Source organism: Vanessa atalanta, chromosome 7 (assembly GCF_905147765.1).
Source record: "Vanessa atalanta chromosome 7, ilVanAtal1.2, whole genome shotgun sequence".
Classification (NCBI taxonomy): Eukaryota; Metazoa; Arthropoda; class Insecta; order Lepidoptera; family Nymphalidae; genus Vanessa; species Vanessa atalanta.
The window spans coordinates 1816591-1843334 of NC_061877.1; the positions used below are offsets into that span (position 1 = coordinate 1816591).

Genomic DNA, 26744 nt, shown 5'->3' on the forward strand with positions numbered 1-26744 from the left:
TATTCAGTTAAAGCCTATATTAACTTAACATTTATTTTTAACTACAGTTAAAAAATCATTTAAAATAAGAAATGTGTTCGAAAAAATTCATACTGATATGAAGTGATAAAAATACAACACGTGTTGCAAAACGAAATTGCGTGGTGTATTTTAGGCCGTGAAACCGACTGACCGGAAAGATTTAATTAACACTAACTAGTGGTCTGAACAAAGCACTGCTTCGAAAATTTGTTTTCAAAGAAACTTAATACAACCAAACATAATAGGTCTGGTCACTTTTTAATTTAAAATATCTACATTATATTGAAATATTGCTGAGATTATAATTATTTAATAATAATTATAATATATCAAGTAATTAAATTCTTTTTTGTTCTCTCTTTAAAAATAAATGTCGAAGGAAGCGTGACAATTTAAAATAACCTATTCAACCAAAACAAGTATGAAATACAACATAACAAAATAAAAAAGTAACTTAAAATAATATTAATTAATATTTAAGCCTATTTGCTCAACAGTTGCTACAAATAGTATCGCCGAGCAAAGTACAGCACAACAGTGTCGCCTGTTGCGTCGTAGCGCTACGTCGTAGCCGTAGCAGTTATCTCGCGGACGTCGGAGTTTCCGCGCGTAGTTGATGCTCCGTCGTAACCTATTTAGTTGCAATACGATGAAATATAAGTTACGGTTTCTAAGTTTGATCTAAGTTCTGACTTAATTTAAGTTTCTCGTGTTATTTATTCGAGACTGATGAATTTTCGAGTGTTAAGTTTTTTAATTAAAATATGATACTGAACAGGAATTATTCTACAAGTTGGTAAGTTATTTTAAATGAACATTAAAAAAATAAATAAAGGTAATTTACATCATAAAAAAAATATTTTTAACGTAAATAAAATAATTGTTGTTGGACTAAGAATTATGTTGCATTTTTTTTATTTAGAATAATTCTGTATATCACATATAACAAAAACTAGAAAAAAAAGTATAATTAAATATTTAACCGTAGTGTTCAGCAACTATATTTAAAATTATGATCAGATAATCATGTCGCCACATTTATTACGGTTTTTAAAATTAAACGGTTTATTTTTATAGTCGAATGAGTGTAAATAATTTCTGCCTATTAAATTGAAAATTGATTTTCAGAATCATCACTCTAAATTGAACTGAAATTAATTATACATTGTATTATAATATATTTTATACCGCAACCAATGCATTTGATACTTGTATGTTAAGCTTACGCTTTATATTGTGTTAGTATTGATTGACAACCCTTAAGGTTGTTGTTAGCTATTCATGTATAAAAATGCCTAGTTTGGATTTATTATGTGAAAATCCATGAAAGTTTATAAGATAAGTAATGTTATATAGATTATAGTTTATTATTAAGTTAACATTTAATTTACGTCATCATTGTTATAATATTTATTTTATAATAATAATAATATTTGTATGTAATAATGGTCATAGCCTTACACATATGGGTCTAACATCTTTAGTTTTTTTAACTTGCCTTTGAAACTAGAGGCAGCGATATAAAGTAACAATGTTCGGCGATCAAATGTCTGATAAGCGTCTACTACTTTTAAAAATCCGACTGGAAGCTACCCAGATGGTCTAGCATATATCCTTACATCTTCATGCCTCTCCCAATCCACCGATTACTATTTTACTCTATATATAGATTTTCAATGCCTACTAATGATCTCCAGTGTAATATGTTTTAGATTACTTTCTAATAGCATACAATTCTCATCTTATAAAAGCCTACATAGAGAACACTTTTTCTTTTTGTTCTTTCTTTACTCTCGGGCAAGTTGAGCCAGTGTCCCGTTTTGATCTTTGGTACAACCAAAATACTTCGAATTTATAGCGATAGCATATTATTTTTTTCTAAAAGTAATCCAACTTATATTTAGGTTAAAGGGTTTTTTTGGAAACATTTTAAAAAAGTTTAATATGTTGATATTAAACATAACTCCAAAAGGTACAATCTAAAATCAGTTAGAGTTTAGAGCCTATTCAATTCATAGAGCGACCCTTTTCTAGCCCTCATCCTGATTAGTCTACTTTCTTATTTAAGGTTTATCCCTGCTGATTAGAAACCCAAGTAATCCAAGAAATGACAAAGATTATATCTTATATTGTTCTCACTGACAAAGTGAAAACGGTATTTCAAACAAAAAGCTTTAAATGATTAATCTGAAAACGTTAAACATTTTTTTATTTTATTTATTTATATGAATAATTTATCACAATTTTTCAAAAAAATAAAATTGCAGAATTAAGATAATATTGAAAATGTTATTCAATTTGACTAATAATTATTTAAATATTAATTTTATTTATGTTAGTTATACATTTTAAGGTATAGGTAAGTTCGTAAGGTAAGGTACTGTCTTCAACATAGATAATAATTTCCGGTTATTCTAGAGAAAAAGTCTCGTCTGTTTGGCTCCAACTATCGGATCTTAAGATTTATCTTTAGATAGACTCAAGCATCTGTTTGACGATCACGATAACATAGCCTTCATTGAGAAATTCGCTTCTACTTTCAGTTCTTACATAGTTCTGGTTTTCTTTTAAATTGTTTCACTGTTCGTGCTGTCACTTGGAACTTCGTAGAGAGATCGACAAGGCCCTTAAACATTGTCTGCGAGGATTTTTTCTTAATTTTTTTTATTATCTAAGATTGTGTTTCTAAATATACATTAGTAATCTATTTGTGTATTGTTTTAATAGTTGTTACTAAAATGTTTTTTTTAATGTTTCCATTTTTGAGATTTAGTCCGCCTTTTGTTCCAACTACAACTACTATTTTAATACTCTTAAGCTCAGGGCTTTTTATGCCATGTAGGTATGGGGACTAGTAATTAGGCTGCCTGATGGTTACCCCTGGCCGTGGGTAGATATTGATACTGTACGCAATATTAATCATTCCTCATGTCATCAACGCGCTACTAACCTTGGGAACTAAGACCCTGTGCAACCCTTGTGCTTGTGGAGTTACACTGGCTCTAACTAAAACACAAAAATATTAAAAATTGCCGTTATTTGCTTGAATATATTGTGATGAAAATGTTAATGGGAATTCCCAAAAAGAAAACTTAATTTAAACAGAATAACCGCTACAAATTATTCTTAGTACTACTATTTTATTTTCATCGAACATTACACAATATTTTTTATCTGTTCATGTTGTTGTAATATTCTTGTCTTTGGTCTCACAGGCAGAATTTTAATTTTCCTTTCTCGTATAATGAAGTCTTAAATATGACACAAATACATACGAAATTAATCAAGCTTTAACGTACTGTGTGTACTTAAGGCTTTATGTAATTAAATGGAATCATAAATCCGTCATTGTTCAACGATTAAGAAATAATTTACATATCTGAAGCTTAACCGGCTCAATATTAATCTTTATAAATGATGTGTGATTATATCTATTTAGTGTTGCTAGTTTGATATATAATGTAACATCGTCGGTTATTGTCTCAACTGAAGTCAATAAATCCTTCTTGGGTCAAGGTATCCGTTTCTATAAAAAATTCAGCAGGTATTTTTTGAAGCGTCAATAGCGCAATGATTTACGGGCCGCCTAGTGATGTAAGAAGTCGCAGGATCGATCCTGACCCCTTGGGCTATTGTCGTTGTTGTCTTAACACAAGTGAACTTAAATAGGAATTTTAGTATTTCCTTAATGAATATATAATGAATATTAGAGCCGAGATGGCCCAGTGGTTAGAACGCGTGCATCTTCGACCGATGATATCGGGTTCAAACCCAGGCAGGCACCACTGAATTTACCTGTGCTTAATTTGTGATTATAATTCATCTAGTGCTAGGCGGTGAAGGAAAATATCGTTAGGAAACCTGCATGTGGCTAATTTCAACGAAATTATGTATATTCCACCAATCCGCATTGGAACAGATTGGTGGAATATGCTCCTAAACTTCTCCTCAAAGGGAGAGGAGGACATAACCCAGCAGTGGGAAATTTACAGGCTGCTAAAAATGTACTTAATGAATATGGGGCATTGCTAGTATTATTTATAAAAAAAAATAACTTTGCCGTTTCATAATTTCAAACCATTTATAAAAAATACACTGGTAAAGGTATTGGTATAGAAATATTATTAAATACAAGATTACATATGTAGATGATAAAAAAGCGTAGAGCTAATACTTGTTGCCTTCCAGGGAGGATGTATTATGTGTATGATATACATACATAACTGTATTTAACTAACATGACTTTGTATATTTAAATGTTGAAAAAGCGTAACTACTCAGGTTCTTCTCGGTAGAATCTGCATTTTGAACCGATGGTAGCTTCACTTAATATAGTTTGTTAAATGACGATTCAAAAGTTCTTGTAAAAGTCTACTTGATAAAGTATATTTTGATTTGAATTTCTAAGACTAATTAATACATGAATTTTATTTCGTAAGTATATTTTTATTTATGATCTGTTTAACTGATATTCAATGAATACACGTGTTTTAAAAGTAGGGGTAGGTGTAAGCTTAGTGATTTTTATTTTATTTTGTTGTGCTTATGACGTGGCAGATTATCAAACCCATATGATGGCATGTGACCATATACCGTGACCCATGAACCTCTACTAAGCCAGGTACAATTGTTGTCTTTCAGAAAATTATCTTCGTGAACCCCGATTACCTTCGGTGAAATAACGATAAAGTTATTGATACCATTAATACGTTTACGATCAATTTTATGTCGTAGTCATTAATACCTGCGTTAATGTCGCAGATTATATAATGGCCAAATATTTGTATAGGTCGCGCGTGTCTGTTCTGTTCAGATACCAGTTCTGTGTTTGGGTACAACTTGGCTTTGCAAAATTCGGATTAACTTTACATGAATTATAATTTATTGTAATCAATATTATTAACAAGTGTAGTACAAAACAAATCTCTACCGCTTTAGGGTTCTAAATTTAAAATTTGATTTTTAAGGTCCTTTGTATACGAGTATATTTAGGTAATCATATTTTGCGTTCAATTTATCTTTCAACAATTATATATTTAATCTATCTGTCTAAACTAAGCAACGAGAAGATTATTTTTAATACCTATCACAAAAAAAATAACTACTAAACCATGCTTTTCAGACTCACCCGTTTTAAAATTCGATTATTGACATGATATGCGTTAAATTCAAGCTCTTTTCACGTTTATATACTGATGCTAGCCCTTATTCAGGCTTATTTGAATATGTACTGCGCAGTGTTTACTTATTAGAACGCATCATTTCAATACTTCCTACTAGTGTATTCTGATTTTTCATAGATACAAGATACATATATTCATTCCCATAGTTCACAGTGCCTTGAGGTAGGAAGCATTGGTGTTCGGACAGTAAAAATTTTAAAATAAAACATTAAAGCAATGATCTCGCGAGCTCACGTATATTCAAAAACAAAGGTAAATTTTTTTTAAACGTTTAAGACTATCAACCTATCTAGTCGATTTTTTTCAAAACTAGAATTCAAGTCCAGATTAAAGAGATTTTTTTTATTGAATCTCAATAGACTAAGCGTGCTTGGTATTGTATATATAAAGATTAAACACAAGAATTGCAAACAAAAGTGACAATGAATGTGCATTGCGAACATAAGCTATAAGAATGGTTATATACATTTTACTTTATTGTTTGAAGATTACCTATGTCAATGCAGAATCACTACTCGGAAAGCTACAAGCTGTTCAAATTCGGTCATTCCAGCAACAGTTAGCGTTTCCGCTGCGGTCCAGCCACGTTTTACCATTTTGCCGACCTGCAATGTATTTTAACGAGTTAATTTGTATTCCTTCAAAATTTTCACTATATGTTTATTCCTTTAAGTTTTGTACTGATGACACTGTAGAAGACAGTGCCTTTGATTTTCATAGTAAAATGATCTAACCTAATTTGGCAGAACAAGTTTTTCAAATTGATACACATAGCATTCATGAACAATAATAATATCTATTACAGATTTTTATTGATTATTCTCTTAGTCACATAATTTTTAAATCTACGATAGCAACAAATAAAAGTAGATAAGTATATACACACACATATAACACGAACAGTTTAGCCACATAAGTTATTAACTTTTTATCAATTTAACAGGAGAAAAACGAAGAAAGGTAGATACGCCTAATTGTCCTAAAAGAGTTATTCAGTTAAAAGAAAATTGTAACTCACTGCACATGAAATGTCAGACTATGATCACTGTGAGTCAGTTGTAAACATATCACGAGTGAGATGCGAAGTTAATTCTTACGGAATCACTCTGAAATATTTTAAAGATTCGCAATGACATTTAGCAGATTCATTGTAATATTTTATTCTGCGTAATGAATACATAATCACAGATAAAAATAATGTCAGTAATATTATAGAACCTCTAGTTTTAGCTTTGTGACCCATTTTGTTTCAAGTTTATTTAACGTTTTTAACAAAGGCGGTCTCGTTCGATTTAACAAAGGTATAGATTTCTGTTAAGAAATCGAATCTTTAAATCTCATAAAATATTAATTCAACTGGAACCCGTGAAGCTTAAACGGGTTCAAAGCGTTGCATTGAAAATAAATCATTAAAAACAAAACTTTATAAAGAGAACTCCAATTCTTTGTATCAAGTAGACAGTGGAAAATATTCGCTATAAATTTTAATTAGAACGATCTACATTTCATCGCTATAGCAAAGCTATCCCCGCAACTTTGTTCATTATTTCTTTTTAAATCCTTTCAATAACTTCAATTATGTCTGGCTATAAAAGTTGAGAAAATATTAACAAAGATCACGAATAACTGGATACGGACTAGTTATTGTGAAAATTTATGGATTACTTATTCTATTGTTTAGTAGTTTGAGGCGTGATGGCTCAGTAGATAGAACGCGTTCATCTTAACCTATGACACATTTGTATTTATAATTCATCTCATGTTTGACGGTGAAACAAAATATCGTGATGGGAACCTGCATGTGTCTAATTTCCCTGAAATTCTACCACACATGTATCCACCAAACCGGATTGAAGCAACGTGGAATTAGTTGCCAAGCCTTCTTTTTAATGGGAAAAGAGGCCTTATCCCAACTGTGGGAGGTTTACAGGTTGTTCATTTATACAATTATAGTTTTTCCTTTTACGTATCCATATAAATAAAATGTATGCGCTTAATTGACATGTGTGTGTGTGACATTTTATTCTCAACGTGTCGTGACATCTTTATAAGGTTGGTTTTTATCTGACAAAATATTCTCAGTAAAAACCCAGCGGTCACGATGATTGTGAGAATAAGTGTATGATAGTGCGTCACTGTTTCCGCACACACTTATGATTTAAAATATCGCGCGAAGTTAACAAATCTCCATCATTACCATCAGGACATAAATAAAATCTACACAAGTAATTAACGTCTAACGGATATCTACGTGTCGTGTGTCGTATTTGTTTTTGTGTGTTAGTTTAGTTATTTCAACAAAGTTATCAATTGATTTATGTTTTTATTTAACGATCAGTCTTGTTACAGTTTAATAGTATACTCGTATATAGAGTTATCGTGTTACATGAATAGAGATCGTGCAGCGGTTACGTAATAAAGGGGAATATGCTGCGTTATGGTTTAATAACCGAAGCACGTACGATTACCGCGATAGACAATATTACTTTTAATTTGAAACTGTATTTGTACATAATACCTTTTTTATTGCTCGACGTTATTGGAGATATCGCAATAAAAACGATATCAAATTAATTAAGTTTTTAAATGAAGTCTCAGAATAGTCCACATAACTTAGTTTTCAAACTTTTATTTGAAAATGAAATGAATGTTGTAAGCTATTAATTAACAATAATTGTTTATTTTGGTTTAAGGGTGAGTAAGTCAGACACGGGAGATAAAATCTTAGTTCCCAAGTTGACAGCAATGTAAGGAACGTTAAGAAAATTTAACAGCACAGACGATGATGACTACTTATTATGGACGGTCAGTAGCAAGAGCAACTAACGAAAAAACCCGATAGCTTTCTATAGGCCCAATCCGGGATTTGAAAACAAAACCTAAGGATATTGTTCTAATGACGTCCTCATAGTTAGTCACTAGGACAATAACGCTGTCAACTCACACAGAGTATACATATTCAGTATTATAGAAAAATAAATACACAAATAATTTATTCTGTGAAAAAAGTTTAAAGCAATTAATCGTTATGTATACGATTCTTATCAATTTTATTCTACAGACCAACTTTTGAATTGGACAATAAACATTTTTCAACGAACTTGATCTCGTTAAATAAAATACGATATAGTCAAACGGGAGAAAGTAAAACGTTTTGTTAGGGGAAGCGTGAAGTTTCATGTATGCTTACATTCGATCTTGTTTGAAAAGTCTAACTTGAAAATCCTATATCCAGAGTAGAAAGTTTAATGTTGTATTATTTGATGTTGGTGATTAATGTAAAAATAAGTTTTATTTAATTGGTTGATGATTGTTGACAAGATAAAATCTTGAAATTCAATTTTTTTGCGGAATCGATAGGCGGACCGCCAAATGTGCCACATGATGTTAAGTGTTCAACACCAGCCATACACAATGGCGTTGTAAGTAATATTAATCATTCTTTACATACCCAATGCGCCACCAACCTTGGGAACCAATATGTTAAGTCCCTTGTGCCTGTAGTTACGCTAGCTCACTCACCCTTTAAACTGGAACACAACATTACTGAGTACTGCTGTTTGGCGGTAGAATATCCTATGAGTGGATGGTACCTACCCAGACGGGCTTGCATACAGCCCTACCACCGAGTATAGATGCTGTGTTTTAAAAATAATAAATTATCTCAACGTTTCATTTTTATGGTATTTCAAGGCCAAACCACTGAATCGAGTTTGATGAAAATGCCTTTAAAGAAAGCTTGAACTCCAAGGAAGGACATACGCTACTCTAGTTTTTTATGCTTAAAACCTGACGACCGACCTCTAAAACGCGAACGAAGCTGTGAGCTATAACTAGTTACGCTTAAGGAGATTAAGTGGAGATAAGATTGGAAATAATTTTTGGAAACATGTCCAAAACAATTCATATAATGTTTTTGCAAAATTTCAAGACTTTTTATGGACGAATTTACAATCGTCATTTTAAAATAATAAGAACTCATTTCAATATCGCATATTTTGATTTGGAATTTATATTCTACTAGCTAAACACGCGACTTTACCCGCGCGAAATTTATAAAACACAAATTTCCAAACCCCGTTTTACCCCCCTTTGGGGTGGAGTTTCATAAAATTCGTTCTTACTTGCCAAACATAAAGTTTGTAGGTGTTATAGTTTCGGAGATTTCGTGATTAATCAGTGAGTGGTATTTCGCTTTAATATATATATATATATATATATATATATATATATATCTTATGTATAGTCAAAGGCCTTACTAAATGTTCCTAAAGTATCACTTTGTATACAAAGGACCCCCAACATATTACAACGTTAATTTAAATAGTTGAAACTTCAAAATGTTCATATTATACCATTATCACTTCAAACTTAGCTCCATCGCAGTGATTGACCCAGTGACCTAAACATAATATCTCTTGAGATAAACGCATACAAAGCAACGAGTTCTCACTGTACAGCCTCTTTTTACTTATGAAACATTAAGTTTATTTGCACTCGCATTTGCAATGAATACGTTCTACTTTTGTATCACATTATAAAGAATAATATGATAAGTCCTATCGGCTTATATTCATTAAATTAAAGTCCACAGCGCCAAAATGATTATGGAAATTATGAAAAGTGATAAGCTAGGTATGATATGATAAAGAAAAAGACTTTCGATACTTGTATCTCCCTTACATCACATACGGTTGCGAAACCTGGGCGCTGACAAAACGGCACAAACTCGCGAAATGCCAGAAAGACAATAAAGAGGAAATGGAGAGAAGCATGCTAGTGTGGCAAACAGTCTGGTTTTCGAGAAATGGCGAGAGGAGCCAAGGTCGTCAAGTGCAAATATGGGAGAACAACCTAAAAATGACATAAGGATCTAGAAGGTTTATTTTTATGCCAAGTTCCAATTTCTTTGGATGTAAAGGCTTTACTATTAATAATAGTAACAATTTCAATTTACAAACAGAACTATCGCAGAACCAAAATCCACTTCAAAATATATTTTATTCAAGTAGGCTTTTACAACCACTTTGAATCGTCATTGAACAAACTATATTAAGTAAGGCTACCACCAAAAAGCTTCCGTGCTATCTGACGAATTAATGTTTTGCCAGGAAATTAGCAAAACCAGGTTGATTATTTGCCGTTTTCTGTAATACTAATAACTGATCTGTGATTTGAGCCCAGAATCTTATGGTCTGCAAGTCACAAGATTAACGACGATTAAAAAAGTATTGACCTCCTTCCAACCGTTACATAAGTCCAATCATCTTTATCATAGACTATCTTATCTTAACTAATTTATATTTAGAACGTATTCACATGCGATCCATCAGAACTCCTACATCTACAGTAAAATGCCATCTTTACAAGCTTTTATTTAACAACAATGGGTCACATCTGCGAAATAAAATTTTAAACTGGTTCTACACAATCGATTGAGTTGAAATTTTGCTAATATTTTTAGTTCTGGCAACATAACAAACTTATCTATTTTTTTAGATATTGATTAAGATGTTTTTTTTTTAATTATTTTTTGGAGATCGGTACGAAATTTATTCGAGGTATTTATTAGTTTTTCGTTCAAACACAATTTATTGGACACTTTTTTCTACGAGGGTCTCGGTTTTTTCTAGAACAGACAAATATATTTCATTTAATCCGTGTTTACGATTAGTTTTGTCCTCCTCAATGACATTATATTTCTCTTCATCGAGGAATATTGGAACTGCATGACAATATATTTCCAACCCAAATTGAACCATGTACGGATTAATCTTCGAACCTATTTGTGTACGAAGTGTACGTACGTTGCTGAGCAATAATTTATTCACACAAACACAATAGGATGCTATATCAAAACACAAAATCCAATCTTTCAAAGAATAATCTAATACAATTTTCTTATTTATATTTTATAGCAAGTCAAACAGTTTTTTCGTCCCCTGAAATAAGATTACCGGTGCAAAGTCATAAACCTGTTCAAACCCAAAGTCACGAACACACGTATCGAAATAAAAAATCGGGACTGCCTGTAGCTGTTTTTATATTTTTACACGTTTTCTATTAGCTTTTATTATTTCGTAGGTCGTGGTAATTGGGCCATAGGAGGTATTAATCATTTCTTACATCACCAATGAGCTACCAACCTTGGGAGCTAAGATATTGTGACCCTTATGTATGTATTTACACTGGTTCAATGACGATTCAAACCGGAACTCTACATTACTAGTATTGACTAATACAATTAGCATTACTTGTATGTGGTAACTACTAGGTAGAGGTTTATACTTACTCGTCTGGGTAGGTTCATTAGTCTACTCATCAAATATTCTACTGCCAAACAGCAATGCTTAGTATTTTAGTGTTCAGCCGATTTGAAGGCTGGGTTATGTTAGCCATTTTAACTACCACAAAAAGGGGATTATCATCTTAGTTCCCGGTAAGCGGTGCAGTGGTGATTTAAGGAATAGTTAATAATAGTTAGAGCGCCAATACATATGGGTAACGTGAACCATTTATTATCACGCTCATTTGCCCGTCTACCCATATTATTAAAAATAGCAGAATCAATATGTAAACAAATCTAGCAAATCGATGCCTACATCTAATATTAAACCTGATGCAACTTTGCAAATATTTTTTATTCCGATGACGATGTTATGACTTTACAACATGTATCAGACCCGATGACGTCATTAGTAGCTGGATAGCGGTAATGACTCTAGTAAGCCTCTAGTAATTTAGGATGTTTTGGTATGTTTTGATATTACACCGACAAAAGCGTGTTTTGATGAATGTTCTCACTCAGTTCGAACCAGAGTACAACATATACAAAATATTGATATTTAGTCGTACAATATTCAAAGTCAAAATTGATCAAAGTCGAATGGGCCTTTACAAGCACTTTTGAATCACCGATATACAGAAATATATTAAAGGTAAAGCTACAAATAGAGGTAGCTTGATACAATAGATTGTATGAATACTTTTTTTTATAATTTCGCGTAAATAATCCACCTGTTGGTAAGTATTTACCAACGTGTATCGTCATTGACGCCATTCCTTACATCGCTAATGCGCCACCAACCTTGGGAACTAATATGACATATCCCTTACCTGTGGTTATACTGGCTCATTCACCATTCAAACTGGAAACAACAATATTAAGTATAGATCTTTGGCGGTCGAATATCTGAGGAGTGGCTGATACTACCTAGAGGAGGACTGAACAATATCTTGCTTCTAATTTATGTTACGTTACTTAACGTTCTAAATTCAAGGTTACTTTAATGATGCTGGAATTAGAGCATTGACTAAATAAAAGTCAAATTTTAACATTCTAAAGGCTTTAATTCTTAGACAGAAACTATTTTCTTATAAATGTTGTTAAAGAAGTGATTAGTAAAATAAAGCTGTCTCTTTTTCCTTCGAATAATAAATCAATGACAACAGAAAGAGACAAATATTTGTTTAACTAAACACCCGTTGAACAATTATTATAAATAACATTATATATCGTTTAAGAAAACAAGTCACTATTTAAAGTACTACCATAATAACAAATTTATGTTTTATAACGAATAGTTTAATTCGTTTCGTAAAACGGACACAAATTGCGGAGTTTCATTCCCTAGTCCGGGATAATCTTCGCGCTCGGAAAAGCGTGATCACTACATATTACGGTTTTCGTGATTACCGTATCCACTATCTCTGAACTAGTTTTGGAACTATACTGATATATTTTGTTAGTTGAAACTGTTTCCAATTATTATACTTAGTTATTTTGTGATAGAATTTCTGCAAGACCACCCAACCATCAGATATTCTACCGCCTATAAGCAATACTTAGTAATTTTGTCATTGAGACTGAACGGTAATAACGTCAACGGACATAAAGTCTTAACTCCCAAGATATGTAGTACATTGATATTTTATAAATAATGGTTAATATTTCTTCCATGACGAGCCTGTAACAATCTAAGATTTGATTTCGTACACTTGCCTGCAGTTGAGTCAGTTCTTCTCACGGACAATATATGCGAAAGCTCCCAGTAACGTAAGAACATATTTTTTCATTATTATTCATTATCACTAATTCTGTTAAAAAAACTTCAATAATTATTTTGTACTTTTTTAAGTAAAGAGCTGAGTCGGAATCTTCGACAAAGGTTAAAACCCTACTACTACTGCTGCTAATACTACTACTACTACTAACTACTACTACTAGTACTACTGATTTAAACCCGGCCAAACACCACAGGTTCAATATGTGCTTCTATTGTGTTTGTAATTCAAGTCCCGCTCGGTGTATGTTGCAAAAAAACCCTTTTCCTTAGAACCAAGTCTTCCCCTTATAAAAACGGCTACTAATGGATATCGAAATTGAAATATATTCAATACTGACGTCACATTAGAATCTTGCCTTTAGATTCAGTAATGTAACAACAAAATAATTTAACAATTTTACCCTGTATTCGAAGCATGGTAATTTAGTTTAATCTGTGTGCCTAGGCGAAGTTAGACGACACAAACTTTCCAAATATAATACACTAGTCCGACGTTCAACGGGAACAATAAAGATTTTTTTACAAAAATTTAACCTAACTCGGAACCTGAAATACTTGTTGGTAATTACTACATACTTATAAATAAATTTAGAAGTTTTTTTTTTAACTGAACTAAAAAAATCGAGATGACGCAATGATTAAAACACATTTGACGACCTCCCTGGTCGATTAGTGTGTACACCGGTTTTCATGGGTACGCTACTCTGAGGTCCCGGGTTCGATTCCCTGCCGAGTCGATGTAGAGAAAGTTCATAAATTTTCTATGTTGTCTTGGGTCTGGGTGTTTGTGGTACCGTCGTTACTTCTGATTTTCCATAACACAAGTGCTTTAGCTACTTACATTGGGATCAGAGTAATGTATGTGATGTTGTCCAATATTATATTATATTATTATTTATTTTAACAGAAGATTGTGTTCAACAGTGTTCAAACCCGAGCAAGCACCATTGAATTTTCATGTTCTTAATTTGAGTTGATAATTCATAACGTGCTTGGCGGTGATGGAACCTGCTTGAGTCGGATGAAAATCTGCTACATTCGTAACGTTTTTAAGACTAAGCAAGATCTTAAATTAACTAGCTTTATCTATTTTGTATTGAAATTTTATCATCTATAGAATTCTATGAATATTCTACATACTCGTTGAACCGTCGGTTTTACCTAAGCGAAATTTATAAAACCTTACCAATAGCACCCAAAACGTCACAATCTATTTAACGCCCTCTAGGGGTCGATTAAATACGGTGAAATAAGTAGCATATGACTCAAACTATATCCATACCAAATTTCATCTAAATCGGTTCAGTGGTTTAAGGGTGAAGAGGTAACAGACAGAGTTACTTTCGCGTTTGTAATATCAGTATAGAATAGATTACTTACAGCTTAAAAATTATTGCCTGTATTATGTAAATAGCAACGGCGCAGTAATAAATATTTCCCGACAAATAAGCTTTTTACTTGATCAACTCCATTTATTGTATAAATTTTAATATACTTATTATTCAACTCGAATGATTAATTCATTGGTTCTTTAAAATAAATGACAATCACCGAATATCATATTTTAGAATCGCTGAGAAAACGATCCGTTAGATACCTTAAGAAAAAGATAACTTAAAAAAAAATTTTGTTCGAAGTGAAACATACAAAATATACTGCATGATAATAATATATTTTGTTGAAATTTATTAAAGATACAATTTATTCAGTGTATAATATGGACAATAACTTCAATAAAAAATAAAAAATATTTATCTAGAGAAACGCTACAGCTACAAAATATTCATGGTTGGAATCCTCAAATGAGTTCACTCCTAGACAATAATGAATCCCACATAACACAGACATACACGTATCACCTTAATGTAAATCGGGGTTTATTTTAAAAGAACCAACCATTCGAGTTCCTAGCTGGAAGCTCCTTTCCGAACCAGTAGTAGAGTTGAAATACTATCGATTCAAAAATGGACAAATAACATTACTGTTGTACGATGCTGTATGTTTAATAATATAGTTATGATCTGGTTACAATTTCAATTTTCAATGTCAGTAAGATAGTGTATCCACGGACTCATGGTACATGATTCTTAGATATTCTTAAATACTTGGTGGAAGGGCTTTATTTGGCCCGTCTGGGTAAGTATCACCCACTCATCAGAGAGTCTGCCTCCAAGCAACAATACGTGGTATTGTTGTGTTCCGGTTTGAAGGGTGAGTGAGCCAGTGTAACTACAGGCACAAGGGACATAACATCTTGGTTCCCAAGGTTGGTGACACATTGGTGAAGTAAGGGATGGTTAATGTTGCTAACGGCGCTAATGTCTATGGGTGGTGGTGACCACTTAACAATAAGTGACCCATTTGCCGGATCGCCTAGTTATTACATAAAAAAATATCTTCCTGGGTACCGCAAATGCAGTCTAAGAATTTTTTTATATTTCTTACAGTGCCAAATTCTAGCAGTGAATGTGACGTCTTACCATCAGTATGCCTTCACTTTTGGTGTGCTCTCCTAAAATAAATTTAAATTTAGAAATCAGTATAATCATGAATACATATAGAAAAACCATCCGACGTTTATGAAACCGAAAAAAAATTATCTGAATCGCGCTAACGTTTGGTTCGTTGCGATATATATATGGTCTCGACGTTTAAATTATAGTGTTAGCAATTTAGAATTATTACTATTGCTATGTAACATACATATATCTTACGGAATCTGCAAATCGTATTATGGAGCACCTTTGAGTTAGACAAAATTATTTATTCTAGCATTGAAAAGATTATTTGAGTCGATTAAACAACCTGCAAAGGAAGCCTTAATGAAGTTTTAACTCTTTTGTTAACATTTGAAAGACTGTGACAATTCATAATTAAGCCTGATAATTAATCAGATGCTTATTAACTTTGTTAAGCTCAATAGCAGAAAGATTTCATTTAAAATTTTCTTACTAAAAATAACATCCTTGTATTGAAGTAAGTACATTTTTTAGTTAGAGGTGGCAAATGAGCAGGAGACTCACCTGATGGAAAGTGACTACCGCCGCCCATGGACATCTGCAACACCGGGGGGCTTGCAGATGCGTTGCTGGCCTTTCAGGAAGGCCACTCTTTTCTTGAAGGTTCCCAAGTCGTATCGGTTCGGAAAAACCGCCGGCGAAAGCTGGTTTTACAGAGTGGTTGTGCGAGGCAGAAAATGTCTTAAAAATCGCGCTGTTGTGGATTTTCGGACATCTAGGTGGTGCGGGTGTTATTTGGAATTTTGACGAGATGTCCGAAGGTGAAATTCAGCAGCCGTGTTTAATCCGAACCATTCCACGGAACATTCCCCGTGATAAATTCTGTAGAAGATGCAGAGCGATCCAACATCTAAATTTGACTTTTAATAGTTAAACATGGTAATAAAATACACGAATCTGGCGAGCATTTGTACGAAGGTACTCATATATTCTGACACTCAATAAACTTGCTTACGTTAAAACTCCCTAGGTTAGGCGATACTGATGATTGATTATCAGAATATATGATAAGTGAGTACCTATGCACGCTTGCAGAATGCCCTACCAACGTACGACTTGATTTGTGTTAGTTTGATTTATTTAAATTATTCTGCTGCTTTATGAACCTCTAAAGTAGATTGTTCTTTTATTGTTATAGCATTAAATATTTACTACCGGTAAAGTTTTAAAAACGAATATTATTTTATTTCTTAAATCGTACGCTATTTATTATTTACGTAGACTATTATGCAAGACTAACTTTATGTTACCATCGGCTGTCGGTATTAAAATTCGATAAAAATATTTAGTTTCTCTATGCAAGTAGACGATCGGGCAAATGGGCCACATGATGTTAAGTGGTCCAAATAGACATTGGAGCTGTAAGGAATGTTAACCATACAGCTCCAATGCACCACCAACCTTGGGAACGAAGATGTTGTACCACTTTTGCTTGTAGTTACACTCAACCATCAAACCGTAATACAATAATGCTAAGTATTGCTGTTTGGCGGCAGCATATCTAATGAGTTAGTGGTATCTAAACTGGTTTGCACAAGTAATATCATCCGAAAAAATATTGGCTTAGTAATAGGAAAATCTCTTATAAATTCTATATTTATTATTCGTAAGCCATTCATCTGATTCCATAGCTTTCTAAGTAAAATAAAAAATAAATATATATAGTTTGTTTCGATGTTAATATTTTATGTAGAGTATACCCGTTAAAAGCCGGACTATTACGTATCATTCACGCGATCATTTTTTTTGTCATGTGCGTGAAGGCTTAAGGTATAGTTTCTTAAACGTATATTTTTTTTCTAATTGTAAGAGGATTAAAGATTTTTTAAATATTACCTTTTTCAAGAGGCTATATTTTATATAGTAAGTTCGAAACGATAAAACCAACCAGATTTACAAATTTCGTGTAAACAAATTCTAACACACCTATTTCGTTTAAACCGCTAAGGCTTCGTCAAATCGATTACCACTGTTCTACCGTGCGACGAGGCTATATCATCCTAGTACAATGCACCATTAGGTCAAAACACTACAAGCAATTGTGATATTTATCACAAATGTACTAAAGGTCAAAATGGTTCGCTACGTTTATATTTACGGTACGTTAGCGATACGTTCGTGTCCCTTTTATTTTGAGACGATGCGGTCTGTTGGGTACCTATTTACTGTAACAAGAGGGATGATTTGATACACTTTAGTACATTATGAAGACCTTGTTGAATACGTGAAAATTATACATATTAAGGTCGCAATTTCTATATAACAATAGATTTGTTAGCTTTTGTAAATATAATCTCAGGAAATTCATCTTATTAATATGGTAAAAAGGTTTTTGAAGTGATAACTTCTTATGGGAAGGTAAACCGCTTCGTTACGTAACGCGTTACGGCGTATTTAGGACAGTTTAAGCTATCACTTCTGCCGGGCATTCCGTAACGCACACGTATTTTTTTCATGTTAAACATTTTGACACCCTTTGAAGCTTTGACCGACACGTATGCCGTGATGGAAAACGACGGGACACTCTGAGATACCGACATGCCCCTTCTGTGCCGTCGCTCTCTACTCCCTCGTGTGTGCTTCATAGCTATAACTTTTAATAAGCAAATAAATATTTATTTTAGTAATGAAACTGCCAGGCGTCCCGTGGCGGTCATTTTTTTAACCGACTCCATAAAAGAACGGAATATTCAGTTTTTTATTTAATGTTTGTTTTGTCAGAACTCCAACATTTATTTCGAAAATGTTTGTAGAAAAAAATATTGAAGTCATTTGAAGTTATTTTTTTGTTAAAATTTTATATTATTTTGATTGTCTTTAAGACTTCTAACCAAACTCAGCAAAAGTAAATACAGTCCAGTATAATAAATTAATTTTCTTATAGTAATGAGTATTTCTTTTTAATACCTACTCAAAACAATTAGAATACAATGAGAACGTATGTTTGTTTATGTCTTAGATCAGGTTACGTGTCTATTAAAATTCGGGAGGAGTTAGGTTTGTAAAGGCAGGAGAGGGTGGGTCTCATATGGGGGTAGCACTACTATGACTATAGCAACGAATACAAAATGTATCAAAATTATGCTGATTTCACACATATATAGATTTAACTTAGTTTGGATCAATGTTATTTGTATATTTTGACTGTTTCGTCGGTCTAGTCACTTGATAAAAGACCACAGACTCCGAGATTCTGTATTTACATCTCAGGTCGGGCCGATAAAAAGTTATTGAGTTTTTTGTCAAAAATATCTCATCATCAGCCCGAAGTCAGTCATATATTACTACTACTGAGATATAGTTGGAATTGTGTAGTGTCCACATCCTGTGCCTCGGAAAGCATGTTGAGCCGTTGGTCCTGCTCCTGAACTCTTTCCGGTCGTGTTGGATTTTCCGTTCCATCGGATTTTGAGAGTGATGGTATAAAAAGTGCACCTGTATTTACGCGCACATAGTTGATCTCCCATAAGATTGATCGCCGCGACCAAAATCGTTCGGGATGACATCATCATTTGTATATTTAAGGTTTTATTTTAAGCGTGACTTACGATACTTTTTGAATCTAGTTTGTTTACTTGATAAACTTTGGCCTTTTAAGACATTTTTTTAGAAAAAGCTGGGACAATTTATTTCAGTATTAATCTTTATTTAACTCTTATAGGTGGTTTTCTCCTAATTGAAATGGAAAATTTAAGTACAGATTATTTCGTAAAAGAGAATCATTCAAACACATTCCAGGTATTGCACCGCCAAAAAGAATCTTTAGTATTGCTATGTTTCGGCTTAAAGAGTGAGCGAGCCAGTGTAACTAAAGGTGTTACAAGGGTCATTACACCTTAGTTCCCAAGTTTCCCACGTTGGTTGCAATGGTTAATATTTCTGTCAGTGTCAATGTATATAGGTGGTTAGCACTTAACATCAGGTGGCCCATTTTTCAGTCCAACGGCCTATTACATAAAATAAAATAAATATCCGGCAAAATTGAACAGCGGATATAGTATATGCGCTTGTTTTGTATATAAATGTGCTTTTTATTTTTGATGGACTATAGTCTTACGTTTTCCCACAGTTACACCTTATGGTAAGAACTCATAATTACAATAAAATCATTCTTTCGAATTATAGATACATTTAAATGAAATATTATTTATAATAAATATTTTATATATTGTACCATTTCAAGATTATTATTTCGGCTTATGTATAAACAGAAGAAGTTCCTTAAGACCTCTTCCAGGCCACTACGCAAAGCCAGTGAGCTAAAACAAATCGTTCAACAAAAGCAGTGGCCGATACATTACTACAGTTTATTCGGATATTGAACCTTATTTCCTTTGCCGAAGGTTTGAAGTTAGATTGAAAACTGTGGAACGATGGTTTACGAACATTTCTTTAATACGATTTTATGACCGATTGCAGAAATATAAATGGGTATTGAAATAAGTACGAGTTAGATCCATTGTTGACATCGAGCTTCTGCGTCTTCTTACGAGTGGGCGATATTTTATATGGTAATACTGCGTTTTGACTATCCATTGAAAACTTTTATTTGATGATATCCTATTCATTGGTTTAATCCATGATATTCTCTAGGGAGCTTCGTCAACTGGACATATTATAATGCGAAATGTGTGCGCAAACACTTATTAAATCTTTATTATACTAGCTGTGTCCCGCAGCTTTGCAAGCGTGGAAGTTGAAGATATTTGCAGATTAACTTAAAATATTACATAAACGCTTAAATACATATATACTCATTTTTAATCAGTAGCCCAATAATAAATTTTCATGCTTCTAACTTGAAAATGACGGATTTCCAGACTAACCTGTATACGAAATGTCAACCCCTAGTTACTGCTTTAAGGGTAGAATACCCAGACACAGTCTCATGTTTCTTACTACTAACTTAAAAAATGACGGACTTCCATATTAACTTTCAACCCCTATTTCACCCCCTTAGGGGTAAAATTTACAAAATTCCTTCCTTAGTGGATATCTACTCCATAAAATGAGTACTCTATATGAGTATGCTACTCACCAAATTTCATGGCCCTAATTTTAATAGTTTACGCTCGGCGATGATGAATCAGTCAGTCAGTAGATGTTTTTTTATAAGTATAGAAGAACCGGCCAACAGATTTACATTCTGTTTGACGATATAACGACGAAACTATTACACTCTTGACAGAAAATCAAAATAACAATTTATTTATTTACAGATCTTCGAAACACTATCGACATATTTACAAATAATTCAATAAAAGTAGGACACAAATTATTGTACAGTGTACATACACATCTACGGGCGTTTTATATATTATTTTATAACAACAAAATAAACACTGCTCTCATACGTCATTATATAATCTTTTAATTAAAAACAGAAACATAAACAACAATATGAAAGAATATAAACTAATAAAAAATTAATTAAACTAACACCGATTAAAACAATCACCGGAGAGATCCAGAATTTCAGTGTTCAGAGGTTCAGAAACCCTGATCGCTAGGTTACATCTTTGTATCTATACTTACACTCATCATAAATTCTACTGCAAACGTATATTTTTTGGGAAATAATTAATAGTAAGCTTAGTTTAATTAATGTATTTGTTTGTGGCAGTTCAATATTAATCCCAAATTATATAAGCATGTTTTTTGTGTATATTGTCTCCCAAACTTTAAAAATAGAACCAGTATTACGAGACATTTTAATAAAGTCGTGGAAAATTACGCGGGCAGGTTTGTATGCATTGGCCTAAGCCAATACGGTCGGTTGGCGAATACTTATAGCTATTTATTTAAAAATACTTTTTCTGAAATCCTCATTTTACCCCTGCCAAGTAGAAACGATTATTGACTAAATTATTTGATACTACTTTGACTTTCATTAAAATCTGATGAGGCATACATTGAATGACGATAGATAGATTAATCGCCTTTAAAAAAAGGAGTTCGTTATATGTTTGACGCGTGCGTATTTATTTATATCCAGCATACACGAAACAATTACACTAATTTTAATGATTACAATTTTATTCTAATGAAGTAGTCCACCATATAACTTGATGTTTAACATACAATTTTTTTTTAAGAAAATATGAAAAAAGTACATGCTCATGTACTTTGTCATCAATATATCCTACCGATCTAATTTGATTTTAATGACATAAGTTACCTTATATTTAAAGATATTTGAGAATATTAGCATTGCTTGTTATCGATAAGGTTCTTAGCATGCATTAACAGTTAATTAATGGTATCGTCTCTTGTCGATATTATTTACCAACACAGTCTTTGGTACATATAAAATATAATTATAAAAAAAAAAATATATTTATATTTGCTTTCCTTAAAATCAAGATCTACATATACTTTAAGCTTGTAGTCTTTTACAAGCATTTTTGAATCGTATTACAACGTCAATTTCAATATCAAGCTAATACCTATTCAAAATATTGATTGTATCGAGAAAAAAAGCAATAAATTCAGTAGTTCTTCTTTTTCAACCAAAAACAGTTTACACGTAATAATCACATATTTATTACATATATATCACAATTGTATTTATTTATTCTGTATGACCTCCAATGAATATTAACGCCAAGTTCTTCTATCATTTATATAATTGGAGAATCCTAAAGGTTCTTTGGGATTTTATCATATAATCGAAGACCCTGGCTCAGGAAGGATGTACTAACTCTGTTAAGTCGAAATCTTTGGAAAACAATATACATATATTTATATGAAGTGAACGAACAACCTCCATAAATTGAAAGTGTCTCGTCGGCAGAGCTTTGAATTTCACAGGAATACTAACACTTTGACAGGTCGTTAGTCGCGATAACGCTTACTTGCAAAACTGTATCCTTCACACTTAAAATATGATAGGTAACAAAGAGTTATTTGTAAATAAAAATATAAATATCTATTCAATATAGCCAAGCCGAGATAGCCCAGTGGTTAGAACGCGTGCATCTTAACCGATGATTTCGGGTTCAAACCCTGGCAGGCACCACTGAATATTCATGTGCTTAATTTGTGTTTATAATTCATCTCGAGCTGAAAGAAAACATCGCGAGGAAACCAGCATGTGTCTAATTTTTGAGTGAGTTTGTTTACCTGTTACGCTTTAACGACTTAACTAACCAAACGATCGTTGTTATTGACATATACGTTGCCTGGGCCACAAAAAAGGCAGTGAATTATTAATTAGAGAAAATGTCTTGATTGCACATAAAAAAAATAATTAAATAAAAATAAACTTGAAAGAGTTAGAGGGTACAAAGACTAGGATATTGCTTTAAGCAATCTCTTAAGGAGATTTCATCGTGAGATAATTTGAGTACGGAAACGGAAAAAACAAATGCAAACTACAAAGTTTCTTGCCGGAATCGGTCGTAGTTATACATTTAATTTAATAACGATTCAAGTTATTATAAGAGCCTAATAAAATAAAATAAAGAAAACATAAGTAAATAATTATGTTACATTTTTTTCATTGAAACTTCCACTCAAACATAAAATTATAATATTATAAAACACAAGTAATTTGAAGACATATATCACAAAGGTTTCCTCTCGATAATTAAAGTTGTTAACCAAACAGTAACACTCACAGAAGCGTCACAATACATACTAACGATAATATAATGTATATCTACAAAACACAATCAACTGTTTTGATAGAAACAGTGCCAAACATTGTATGAACACGAGAATTAAAGATAAACATATTGTTCTAAGTTTCTGATATCGCAATCAAATCCTTCCCGAGGCAGGATATTCGACTCTACATTGACTCTACATACATATTCTACTAACTAAAAGCTCATGTTAAAATATTAATAGAGTAGGTATTATTCAAATTCACAGATAATGTAAAAAGTTTGGAGATTTTTTTCTCGGGTTCGTTGTTTTGATACAAGATATAAATTGTATAATACGAAAAGGAAATTTAAACTAATAACACCTTCCTTCCTCCGCAAAGTTAATATATCCTTCCCAGGATACGGTATCCGTTTCTATAATAAAATTCCACAGTTATTTTTTACTTGGCTTATTAAAATATTTAAAACTCTAGTAATAAATGACCTTGATAAATAAGTCATATTACTCAATACAATATTATATTAAAGATAAAAAAGCGTGGATTTAGTATTAATTGATTTCGAGGCAGGCATAGTGGTACTAAGAGCTGAGATGGCCCAGTCGTTAGAACGCGAACATCTTAACCGATGATTGCGGTTTCAAACCCAGACAAGCACCACTGAATTTTCATGCACTTAATTTGTGTTTATAATTCATCTCGAGCTTAGAGGTTCACCTCCAGGAAAACATCGTAAGTAACCTGCATGCATCTTATTTCTGCCACATATTAATCCAACAACCCGCATTGGAGCAGCGTTGTGGAATATGCTCAAAACGTTCTCCTCAAAGGGGGAGGAGGCCTTAGCCCACTAATGGGAAATTTACAGGCTGTTACTATCATAATTGTTCTTTATTTACATACTATGTAATTAAAATGGTGGTAAAGTACTACAGAGTAACTACTGAGTTTCTTGACGCTTCTTCTTGCTAGAGTCTCCAAATAGGTGGAAGCATTAAATCAAATTCAAAACTGTAATATGCCGATTTAAAAGTGCTCTTATGAGCCTACTTGAATGAAGAATAAATCAATTTTGATAATATGATTAATTAACATATAGCTTACATTGCAAGCCTACGTAAACGAAGTATATTTTTTATTTCGATGTTATATTTCAGAACTATATTATTTTTATTATAAAAACAATTAAATCACGAGTTACTTACAGCATATACCTATGATGATTCCATCTTGATAATTTTATTTTCCATTCAAAAATATTTTTTACAAAATATTTCAAGATTGATTGGCGCGGATTGCAGAAAGCATTATAGTTACCAACGCAAAAAGATGCAAATTCCCGGTAATGCGAAACGACGCGACTTCGTGTTAATACGTCAAAAGTACTGTCACTTTAATTACTTATTAATTATTGACGTATAAACCAATTATTAATAACTACACATAAGACCTGGAATTCACATTTGTTTTTGATTTTTTATTTGCTTTTGTAGCGTCACTATAATGTTCAGAGCGCTCCATCTGCCTTTTGATTTATGATCTGAGAAAATAATAAACTAAAAACAGACTTGACCAAGCGCCATAGAGGTGATAAAGTGTTACAAAAATTATTATAGTATATACTATTTTAAGTAAACTTAATTACTTTTAATAGGAATATATATTTTTAACCAAATCTACGTACAAATAGAATATATCTTTGTAGTAGTTTATTCGAATGTAATATTAATCCACACCTTATCAGTCAGGCTCACAGGCATTTCCGTTTCAGATGCTGGCATGGACGAAGCGGATAGACGCCGGACTTCCATCCGCCTGGATCCAACATACAGACTATAGGTGAGATATGCTCCAATATATATTGCATGTACTGATAGATTATATATGATTATATATGTATATATTGATTAATAATTTGGAGAGCAATCTTAACCTTGCAAAACTAAATGCTAAGATTAGCAATTACACAATATTGGTTGGTATGACGTCATATACTACAAAACAAACAATCACAAATAAACACAGCCAAGGTAATTTTTGAATAATTCTGTTCGAGTATCTAGTTGTTACTATTTTTTTAATTTTCCAAAAACATAATTATAAATAAAAATAACTAAAAACATGTATGAAACATCCACACGAGTAAAATATATGTTCTGCTAACTCGCTTGTTACGTTAAACGAGGACACACCGAAGCGAGTTAAATAAAATATTGCCCGTTTTAGTGCATCGTTATCAAATGTTTTCAACATTAATAGTTGTTTTCTTTTTGATTTATGGGAAAAAAATGTTTTTTAACAATTGCGCCAAATATATTTATATCAAAATAAGGACTAGAATTATTAAAATGTTATGCATAAATAAATAAACTCTTCCTTTCTATCTCGTATGATCCTTCATCGAATTCTCTATCTTATTTATGATGTTTATAAAAGCACATTAATTAACTATTAATACAAAGAAATTGGTGATATTTAGTGTTATTATAAGTATATATAGTATTTAAGATATCTCAAGAGTTCCAGAAGTTTATTCACGTATTTATTTAGTTAGAAGTAAGATGAGGTCATCTATACATATAATATAATTGGAGTGTCTGTTTGTTATATTAAAATAACCGCTTTTTACTAAATGTATACGCGGAACGTACACCAAAATAACATTTTTTACAATTTTTGGCTGGCTGTCTGTACGTCTGTCTGTTTGTTCCGGCTAATCTCTGTAACGGCTCGACCGATTTTGACGGAACTTTCACTGGCAGATAGCTGATATAATAAGGAGAAACTTAGGCTTCTTTTATTTCAAAATTATATATTAAATAATAATAAAGTCCCGCTGAAGTTTTCTACTATTCTTAGGCATATAATAACTATGTACAGAACTAAATAAAATTCTCAATTCAGATGCGGTAGGCATATCGAAAGAACTCTGGAACAAAGGCCTGGCAATAATGAACTCGACGGAAGCGAGCCTCGACGTCAACAGATCAACGCCTATATACACTATAGGCACGAACTTCATAACACAGTGGTAAGTCACACATAAGATATTCTTGGAGTACATATATACTTAAATAGATAAAAAATTCAGAATCCTCTAAATATGTTCCAAAATTATCGATATTAGTATAAGTGTTTGCAATTACATTTTTTTTATTTAACAATTATTACCTAGCAGTAATTGCTAGAATTACATACATCGCAGCTCCGGTGCGAGAATGTCGCTTTGACGAAAATGCAATTTTTCAGGAGAAGCATTTAAAACTTTGTCATTCTCCAAGCGTCGCCGTGATTCGCGCCAAAACCATAATGACATTGACGCCATCTTACGGAAACTATGTGTTAC

The 26744-nt window shown here is 32.4% G+C and overlaps 1 protein-coding gene across 1 annotated transcript in view; it reads left to right on the plus strand.

Moving 5' to 3' along the window:
- The first annotated feature begins 650 nt into the window (after window positions 1-650).
- The window catches only part of LOC125065304 (muscarinic acetylcholine receptor M2), a 47914-nt gene continuing 21820 nt past the window's right edge, over window positions 651-26744 (plus strand). The window contains exons 1-3 of the mRNA XM_047672837.1: window positions 651-817; window positions 25170-25237; window positions 26303-26429. Of these exons, the coding sequence (XP_047528793.1) occupies window positions 26350-26429 (80 nt within the window). The 5' untranslated portion in view covers window positions 651-817; window positions 25170-25237; window positions 26303-26349. The remainder of the gene's footprint in view (window positions 818-25169; window positions 25238-26302; window positions 26430-26744) is intronic.